General features: G+C 46.6%; 1 protein-coding gene across 1 annotated transcript in view; it reads left to right on the forward strand.

Annotated features, from left to right (window-relative positions):
- Positions 1-10,224, forward strand: part of TADA1 (transcriptional adaptor 1) — a gene marked incomplete at its 5' end in the record, with an annotated part of 14,570 nt that overhangs the window by 3,830 nt on the left and 516 nt on the right. The window contains 4 exons of the mRNA XM_010165343.1: positions 3,688-3,785; positions 6,767-6,976; positions 8,015-8,166; positions 9,161-9,323. Coding sequence (XP_010163645.1) covers positions 3,688-3,785; positions 6,767-6,976; positions 8,015-8,166; positions 9,161-9,323 — 623 coding nt within the window. The remainder of the gene's footprint in view (positions 1-3,687; positions 3,786-6,766; positions 6,977-8,014; positions 8,167-9,160; positions 9,324-10,224) is intronic.

Below are 10,224 nucleotides of genomic sequence, written 5' to 3' on the forward strand. Positions count from 1 at the left end.
GGATGCTAAGGAATCCTCAATCTGACTGCTCTGCCAAAAATGGGTCATGTTTGTAAAGACACCCAGAAATCCTCGAGTGGCACCCAGCTGTGACATAGTTGGGAAGCTGTGAAAGTGCCTGAAGAGAGAGGAACTTCCCAGAAACATGCCATCCAAAATACCAGGAAGGGACTTAATGCTGGTTTTAGGTTGGCTGTAACAGCCCCAGTGGTGTGACACACTTCATGCTACAAGAAAATTGTTTTCTTTGTTATTCTCTTTTTAACAGTATTTTCAAAAGTGCTTTTCTGAATTTTTCTGGGATTTTCTTCCCCAAAGAATTCCATCAAGAGGAACTCCAGTTTAAAGCCTCTCTTAACCTTGCATGGACTTGCTCACTAAGCTTATCTCGTTGGATGATTGCAAGTTAGCAGGGTTTCTTGAGTTAATAGATACCTCTCTTGAACTGTTACCTCCCTCCTCAGCTAAACATTAACAATAAACCCAAGGCAATTGCAAGTGCTTGAGTTAGTGGTGTAAGGAGTTAATTCATTTACTAGTAATCTGGAGCCAAGTAAGAGATGGTTCAGTGAATTATAGCAGGAGCATTTTATTCTATCAGAGTTGTCCACAGGCTTTGCTTGAAGGGCTGCCAACTGAGATGGGCTCAGGTTGCTCATGATCCTGCTTTTCTCCAGAGAGATGGGAAGGGAGGAGAAGGAAGAAAATGAGTGTGAGTTGTTGACAGAGGAGGGTCATCAGAATGTATTTGACTAAACCCTTGTCCCCGCAAGAAGATTAAAAAAAATAAATAAATTTTAAAACCCCCACCAAAAACCAAACCAAACTGAAGGTCAAATAAACAAAGATAGGAAAATCCATGTTTCCTGTGCCTGGCTGCTTTTGTCTGTCGTGACTTTCTCTGTTTGTATCTTTGTCCTTTCCTCCTGCATGGTGCTGTCAGGAAAACCTGACACACTCTGGACTGGCTGGTGCCACCACTGCAGAGAAGTGGCAGCTCTTAGCAAAGCATTCTTATCTGTTGCTCATCTTTGAAGGCACATCAGCAGCCACTGCTGTGGCGTGTTAACATCTCATTCTCCTGCGAGCAAGATTAAATAAAAGCTGCTAACATCTCTGAAGTTTCACGCCTGAGCCAACCCAGTCTTGTCATTTGTGGCCAGGAAGGCGAGTACTGGTTTTCTTAGAATACCAGAGGGAAATTTTGCTGTCTTCATTTAGTGCAAGTCAGGCTTGGTAATATGAAAACCTGGAAAAGGAGCAAAATAAATTCTGCTCTGGGCTTGTTATAATGGGGAAGAGGAGATGGTATCTCACCTGTCCCTTGTTCTAAGCTAAGTCTGGTGGAGTTTTTGTTAAACGTGCAGGCTGAGATTCATAGAATCACAGAATGGTTTGGGTTGGAAGGGACCTTAAAGCTCATCCAGTTCCAACCCCCCTGCCAGCAGCAGGGACACCTTCCACTAGACCAGGTTGCTCAAAGCCTCATCCAACCTGGCCTTGAACACTTCCAGGGAGGAGCAGCCACAGCTTCTCTGGGCAACCTGGGCCAGTGTCTGACCACCCTCACAGGAAAGAATTTCTTCCTCAGATCTCATCTCAATCTCCCTTCTTCCAGTTTAAAGAAATTTCCCCTTGTTCTATCACTACCTGTCCTTATGAAAAGTCCTTCCCCAGCTTTCTTGTAGCCCCTTCAGGTACTGGGAGGCCGCTATAAGGTCTCCCTGGAGCCTTCTCTTTTTCAGGCTGAACAGCCCCAACTCTCTCAGCCTGTCCTCATAGGAGAGCTGCTCCAGCCCTCGGATCATCCTGGTGGCCTCCTAATGGATTTCCTCCTAATTTCCTCCAGACAGGGAGCAGTGACAGCAGCCATCCATCCCACAACTCAGCCAGCCTCAGCCACGTTCACTGAGCACTGACAAACAACCAGTCTGGTTCTCTCCTGCCAACCACAGGCTGCCACGGCTCAGCGCCAGCGTCAGGCCAACCAGCACGTTCACCTCCTGCTCTCGCAACTATGTTTAATTTGCTGCAATCATGAATTCATAAATCCAGTTACACTGCAGCGCTGCTCATAGGGAACAAGGCTGCCTGGAAGTCCTTGGCTACGTGGAGCTTCCCACACTCTCAGTTGGAGCATGAGCACAGTGTCCTCTACCAGGAAATAAAGTTCTAAAACATGACTTTAAGGATCAGGCTAATCCAGAGGAGTCAGCTGAAGTTTATGAATGGTCAGCTGCTGAGAAGGGGTTAGAAACAACCTCCACACAGAGAGATGGCATATTCCCCCTTTAAAATAAACGTTTATTAAACAGTTTAGCTCTATCTTGTTAGTGAGGTGGTGTGCTGGTGAACAGCAGGCTGGCCATGAGCCAACAGTGTGCCCTTGTGGCCAAGGCCAGCAGTATCCTGGGGTGCATTAAGAGTGTGGCCAGTTCCAACTCAAGTTGGAACTGGATGATCTTTAAGGTCCCTTCCAATCCAAACCATTCTGTGATTCTATGAAATGGGAAATGCTGGCTTGAGTGTGGCCAGGGAACATCCGAGATGTTGCCGCACTGTCAGTATCACCTGGCAGCAGAGCTCCAGCCTCACTTCTGAGATGGCTGAGGTACCTTAGAGCTGAGTTGTCCCAGCTCTGTGGAGGTGGGCAGGGACCCTGGCACAGGGCATGCTCTGCTCTGAAGGAAAAAGAGCGATCTCTTGTGCAAAACCGAGGGAGGAGGACACTGGTGACACAAAGCAGAGGCTGCCCCTGTAGCCACAAGAGGGCTGTCCAGTCTCTGGGTTGCACTTGTTCACTGTCAGGAAGCCTGTACACGCTCAGTGCAGCCTTGTCTTGAGCCCCAGTGCACCCGAAGGAATTGTGCACGGATGCTGTAAGCCCATCAGCGGGGAGTCTGCTGGGCTGTCCTTGCCAAGAGCTGCGTGGTTGTCAGGTCGTGGTTTGTCCTGCTGGAGCTGGAGCTGTCAAGCAGCATACAGTGGACCTTTGAGCAGTCTCCTCAAGGTGTTTTGGCCAAATGTATGTCTTTATTGGTCCTACCCAGTAACCTCTCTTTCAGGTGGTTGCTGGTTCTGGTCAGTCACACGCTCACTACTCACGTTGGTGTCCTGCTCCTGGGCTCAGCAGCCTTTGCAGTTCTTCCCCCACTGCCCCTTTCCTCTCACTGTAAGAAGAACGATCAGCTGTGATGTTTAACAAGAGTCTGAGACAAAGCTTGATAAAGCTGTTGGAGAACTGCAGAGGCAGATGTAATGAGTCAGACTGCTTGATCCTGCTGGTTAGCCTCTGACCTGATCCAGCAGCTGGTGGGAGGAGAATCCACCTCCAGGCAAGCTCCTGTCATATTCCTGATGGAACAAACAGCTTTTTCCTTCCCTGTGGCTTTCCTTCAAGGCTGTTTATCTCTCTCCTTCTGCCATGGTTTTTGTGTGGTGTGTGGACAGAAATTTCTACTTAAATATGGGTCATGAGGGAGTCGAGCTAGCAGGAGAGTGACAAGGGAAGGGAAGGACTGCCAAAAGCATTCTACCCAGAGAAGCCCTTCCCCTGGGCCATGGCTGTTGGTTTTGGGTTAAGGCTTAGCTGGGGGCCAAATGTTAAATGAGTTTTCCTGTGTTTCATCCTGGCCCTAAATTAGCAACACCTATCGAGTAGGTTTTCTTTTTCTTTTCAATTTGTAGAAGGTGCTGGATCTCTGCCGTGGCCAGGTGGCTCTGCAACTAAACCTGGAAAACCCAAAGGAAAGAAAAAGATTTCTTCAGTTCGACAGAAGTTTGATGTAAGTGTCCACAGTCAAATGGTCAGGGCTCTCTGACATTCTGTTGGGGGTGGAGAGCTCTGCACAGCACCTAGTTTTGGTACTACCAGGGATGATGAAACTCCATCATGTGCAGTGGTGTATGTCGTATTTGTTTTGAGCTCTGGATTGGGGCAAGAGCTGAGGGGTAGCAGCTGCTGCCTCTCTTGTGGAAGCCTCTTGAGAGAAAGGCTGCAGTGTGACCTGGCTTTGTTAGACACCAGAGAATCCGTGGAGGAATGCCTAAATGTCAAAGCTGCAAAAGCTTGCAATCCAGGAACCAACCAGGAACCAACAAGGAGTAGCTTTAGCTGTGGGATCTCTGCAGTAAGGCTTGGGCAGATCTTTCACAGTCTCATTCACCTTTCACATTCTCTGCAGTACCTTGTTTGCTTCACACACCTCTGAATTCTTGAAGCAAATGTGTTTTCCTATTTACTCAGGCAGAATTCCATGACTGTGTGATCCCCTCCACAGGACTCTGCAATCTGAAGCCTTAGTAGTAAGATGTTCCTTGGGTGGAACATTTTTAGAAGGTCAGGTTGTTTCAGAGTTGAAAATGCTTTACAAAGATGCTATCTTCTGATAGATGGTGGAGAAACACTCCAGGTCCAGTTCATTTTGCAGCAGAGGCTCTGTACATCCATCTGGTGCTGTGACACATCTGTTCCACGGTTGTCTCTGTGGAGGGGGACCTGGTGTGGAAGAGGAGTGGGATGGGACACTGTCTTCCACAGGCAAAGTTTGATAAGATGGTTCAAACTGAATTAACAATTTGTTGAAAGGGAGAAGTGTCTGTCTCTTACTCAGCCAGATTTATCAGCTGTCTGAGCACATTGTCATCTGATTCAGTAACCAAGTGAAAAAGACCCCAAACCCCAAGTTTTTCTCGCCAGTTTATTCAGCTGGATCAGCATTCCTTGCAGTTGGGTGAATGCCAAAGCCAGTGCAAAGGAGGAGGGGACAGCTGCGTGGCTGGGGTCAGGGAGAAAGGTGGGCCTGTGAAACCTCTCACTCTTGCACTGTGAGAAGTTATCTTGGCTCAGCCAAAGTGTCTGCCACGCTTCTGGGTGCTGTGATTAGACATGATGTGTGTGTTCCTCAGAGACTAGTGCTTCAAAGGGAGGTGAGTCCCGCTGAACACCCGTTGTATTTAGAAACTGCTGAAATATTTTGTAGTGCTCACAGCCAGAACCTGAATTCTGATGACAGTCTGTGTTACCTGGCTTTAAAACATCACCCTCACTTTTCAGTAGCAAGTAGAGGGGAGTTTGAGAAGCACATTGTGACACAGTGGAAGTATTGGAATTTGCTTTACTCAGTCACCCCTGTGTTACACCACACTATACACGTGTTCCTGGAATGCTTGGTAGGAAGCACTGTATGAAGTGTATGTTATGATTTATGGGCTTGCCCATTTCTAGTGGAGTAATGTGGACTACTAGTCCAACTAGTAGTGGAGTTCCTGAGTCGTGTGAACTTGAAGTGCCTTGATATTTCCTGATGTTTCCCTCCCTGGTCAAAATAGCAGCTGTGAATGATCACAGGTTCATTCCAATTGGCTTCAGCTCTCCCAAACCACATTACTCTTAAGAGCTGCTTACATTTTGAAGGTTTTTTTCCAGGCATACAGGCATGTGGCTTTCCTGTAATGTAAGCATAAGTCTTCAGAATTACAGGGAGGGAAACCTGCTTTCACATCATTAGTGGGTGGGATGGTTTTTCACTCTGAGTTAAATGCCACACTGTCCTTTGAATAAAGCAGCTCCTGAAACTAAGATGTGACAGATCCACTTTGCTGTATATTCATTGTTTATATTCAAATTATGTGTTTATCTTGATGCCCTGTAACAGCCTTGTGGCAATCTTCATTCCAGAGCCACTGGATTTGTGGCTTGGAGAGCTGAGGGATGGGAGTAGCGGGAGAACTTGATGAGCCAGGGCTGTGTTGTTCCCTTGTGGTTTGGGGCTGGGCCAAGCACATGTCTGGACCCAAGGATCAGTCATTCCTGTCTGCTTTTTTCACCACTTTACATGGGGACTGAGACTTCCTGAGAGCCACCACAAGCACTTGGAGCTTGAGACACCAGAACAGCAAGGGAATTGTGCTGGAATAATTGTAGCCTGGGAAATGGGGGTTGCCACCTTCTGGTATGAACTCCTGTTCTGTGATACAGAACATGTTTTTTCCTAAATAACTGAGTCAGTTCTGAAAAATAGCCATAACCCATCTCAGAATCAGTGGCTGCTCAGTAACACAGCTCTGCTTAGCGTATTGAAAGTGCATGGGGAGACTAGAGTATGAAATTCAGAACTGGAATTTGGCTAAGTTGTTGCATTTAAAGCTTTAAAGAAATGTAAAAATCACTTAAGAATCACAAGCTTAGGGTCATAGTTTTTAATCTTGATGGAAACTGTACAGTTAATAAGTAAAAATATACCCTTTTGTACAAGAAAATGACTAGAAGAGAACTCTTCAGCATAGAAGGAGGTGACTGAGAAGTGTGAAAGTCCATAAAATCATCTCTGACCTGGATAGTGTGAACAGAGATAAAAGGGACAATGACCGACCACATTTGAGACTTCCAGGAGAATCAAATTAATCTGGCAGGTGGGAAGTACAGAGCAAACCAGAGAAGGTGACTCTTCATGTGGTGTGTTGTTGCACTGTGGAATTTCTTGCTGCAGGATGTTGTGAATACCCAAAGTTTAGGTGGTTCAGGGTGCTGCTGGACAAGTTCATGGGCTGTTTAATAAAAGGACACCAGCCCTGGCTCAGAAATTTCTTCAGTCACAAATTGCTGGGAAGGTATCCTGGGGAGGAGTATCACTGTGCTTGTCCTACTGTGATATGTCTTCATAGGTGTTTGCTTTCTGACTGGAGGGGGGATGTTTGGCTAGATGAACCAAAGGGTCTGACTGAGTATTTATCTTATTATTCTCTGATGTTGTGTTCATAACAGCACCGGTTCCAGCCTCAGAATCCGCTGTCTGGAGCCCAGCAGTTTGTGGCAAAGGATCCTCAGGAGGATGATGATTTGAAGCTGTGTTCTCATACCATGATGCTTCCTACACGTGGCCAGTTAGAAGGAAGGATGATTGTAACGGCGTATGAGCACGGGCTGGACAACGTCACAGAGGAGGCAGTGACCGCAGTTGTTTATGCTGTGGAGGTGAGACTGGGATGGGCAGCAGTGTCATCCTCGTTCTACCAGCAACCAAAGGCTCTGTGTGCAGTATGGGGCAGTGTCCCTCTGTGGGGAGAGGAAATTTGCTTCTTTAATTGCCCGTTTGCCTTGGGAGGAGTAAGATGAGGATCCGAAGGGCTTCCAGATCTGTGGCATCATAGATGTAAAGTCTTGGATTTCTGCCTGCAAGTGTTAATTTTGAAGGACTTGCACGTGAAGAACTCCAGCCATGCTTAAGTAGCTGTTTTGGAAAATACTGTTCCTGTCACTTTGAAGCAGGGGCAGAATGGGAGCTCCAGTTTAAACCATCCTATAAAAACTAATCTGTTCTGGGCACAAGTGTCTGCCATGGAGGTGCAGTGATGGAATCGGGTAGTACCTGCAGGTGAAGTACCTGCTGTTGCTGGTTTTAACCTTCTGTGGTGCGTTACCTGACGAATCCCAGGAATGAGTCAGCCATTACTTGGACCGTTGATGTGTGGATGGTTTTCTGGAGTTCAGGATGTGGAGGCCAACCTGAATTCCCCATCTGGGAGTGAGGCCAGATTTAAGAAGCAGTTGTCTGCTTGTTTTTTTCAGACAGTTGCTTCTCCAGCACTTCCCAGGCAACTGAACAGTCTGAAAAAAGAAGAGTGATTGGCTTTTCACTGCAGCTTTAGGGCCGGTATTTACAAGAGCAACATCTACTGCCAATTCTGAAATCTCTTTGCTGTTTATCAAAGGGATCAGAGGTTGGGAATTTCCTAGCATTTAAGAAACCTCTTTGACATTTGAAGCAGTGCATCACATACTAAAGTGGAGTTCACAGGCTCATGAATACAGTGCCATGTTCTCTGTAGCCAACTGCACCAGGTAGTGAAAACGTACTGTGCCTTGCCCAGATCTTGGTCCCCTCACATCTTTATGTCCTTGTGGTCACAGCAGCACTACTTCTGTCTTGCCAGTTGGTGAGGCACTTCTCATAGCTGTGGCTTGGTAGAGTGACTAAGTCAGCATGTGTAATGAGATTGTTTTTCACTGCAGAACCATCTTAAGGATATTCTGACATCTGTGATATCCAGGCGGAAAGCCTATCGCCTGAGAGATGGCCATTTCAAGTACGCCTTCGGAAGCAACGTCAACCCTCAGCCGTATCTGAAGAACAGTGTTGTCGCTTATAACAATTTAATTGAGTGGTAAGGAGCTGTCAGCACCCTGCTAATTTCAAATGCAATTTGCTAGTCCCAGAGTTACTCCATGGTTAGGTTTATCTTTTCACTTAGTAGAATCTGTTAATAATGGTGTTTAGCTTCCACACACTAAGAAGGGATCTGCATGGAGGACTGTGAAGCTAAACAGGGAGGGGAGAATCAGCGGAGTTTAGGACACTGTTAAGTCTCTGTTCCTTGCCTGTGCCTGCCCATCAGTTTACAGAGGTGACCCCTGCCCCTCTGAACGTCCTTAGTAATTAATGCTTTTTAGAAGCTGTAGCGAGTGACACAGGAATTCTGCTGCTCCCAGGGAAGCTGCCCCTGGGCAGGAGAGCCCTGCCTTTGTGGGGGCACTGCTGTTGTGCCATAGGAGTGAAATGTCAGTGAGGACCAGCAGGACACTGCCATCCTGTCACTTCCTGCATCCAAATGTATTTATGGTTCCTTGGCAGGCCTTTCCAGTGAGCAGAGCTTCAAGGTCATCTTACTTCCCACAGTCTAAATGTCAAAACAGTTTGCACTGTGCATCTGTGTATGAGAAGGCAGTTGTGTTTGTCTATGGCAGCTTCTAACAGTTGACAGGAGGTTGTGGGTGTTTAAGATTTGATTATAGCACTACAAACACTACAGATGCAATCCACTCCAAACAGCTCTGCCTAATGGCTAATGTCTTTCAGTTCAAATGTTGTGGATGCCTTAATTTTTATGCTGGGTAGGAACTATTGGCTGTAAATAACAAAAGTTGCCCAATTGAGATCAGTTAAGCAGATTTGAAGCATGTTGAGGATTGATTTGTGCTACTTTTAATAAACTGGAATTTTAAAGAGGTTTGAATTACTGCTGAAAGACATTTATGTACTTGAGGGCTAAGTCAGCTGATACAGAAAAGCAAAGCCTGGGGCCAAGCCCCTGCTGTGTGACTTCCAAAGCTGGTGCTGTTCTCTTGACTGGAAGATTTTACTGCCTGCTCTGTCTACAGCCCTCCAACCTGTGTGACACCTTCTGCTGGTCAGAGTTTAGCTCCCCAGCCCCCACCTGACGATGCTGAGCAGCAGGCAGCCCTACTCCTCGCGTGCTCTGGAGACACCCTACCAGCATCCCTCCCGCCAGTGAACATGTATGACCTCTTTGAGGCATTGCAGGTGAGCTGTTGATGCTACTCTGTCACGTCACTCAGTACCAGCTACCAGTCTTAGATTTGGTTTACATGCATGATTTGATTCTGCATGGTTTACATGCAGAATTTGATTTCTTCTCCTATGGTCTGCTTCCTTCTTTTCCTCTTGAATTTACAATTTTTGTGTTTTGACTTGTTTCCACTATTAGGTAACATTTAACGTACAGTCAGCTCGTGGTTTAATGCCTGTTCCGCTCCCTTGGTCAGAGAGTTGATGAGGAACTCTGTTTCTCTTGTAGTTACGTAAAAAGGGTGAACTCTTTCTCTGTAGCAGGACAGCAGTGATTATGTCAGAATTGAGCTAGACTGAGATTTTGACAGCAATGCAGCAGAATGACTTGCCTGGCATGTCCCTTCTTCCTCCTCATGTTCCACCTGGGTACTTAGAGGAATACCTGGTCCTGGCCTGCAGGCTGCTGCAGGGGGTTAGCTATGATCACCCCAGACCTGAGGAGTTATCTCAGGAAGGCTTAATGAATCTTCCTGTGGAGACACATGCCTGTAGTTCCCTCCCTTTCTGGCAGATCTGAGGACATTCAGACTGCTTTGAAAGTCTAAAATTACCTGTGAGAAATTTCTGCTTGGTCTCCACTGTTGTGAACAGGCCTTAGGATGTTATCTGAAGGCTGAGGAGGCACACCATTCATTGTAAGGGCGGTGATCAAGCATTCCTCTTGTGTGCTTAGTCAGATAGAGTTGTTGTTTATAAGATTTTGATGACAGATAGTTGTTTGTCATCACAAGAACAAAATGACCATTTCCTTACCATGTGACTCCGTTACGAAATGCTGTGTCAAGTGGTTCTGTGCTGCAGCATGGCAGTGCTGGCCAGTTGCAGCTCTCCTCGTGTGTGACAGCCTGCATTC

The sequence above is a fragment of the Antrostomus carolinensis genome, unplaced genomic scaffold, assembly GCF_000700745.2.
Source record: "Antrostomus carolinensis isolate BGI_N321 unplaced genomic scaffold, ASM70074v2 scaffold22590, whole genome shotgun sequence".
NCBI lineage: Eukaryota > Metazoa > Chordata > Aves > Caprimulgiformes > Caprimulgidae > Antrostomus > Antrostomus carolinensis.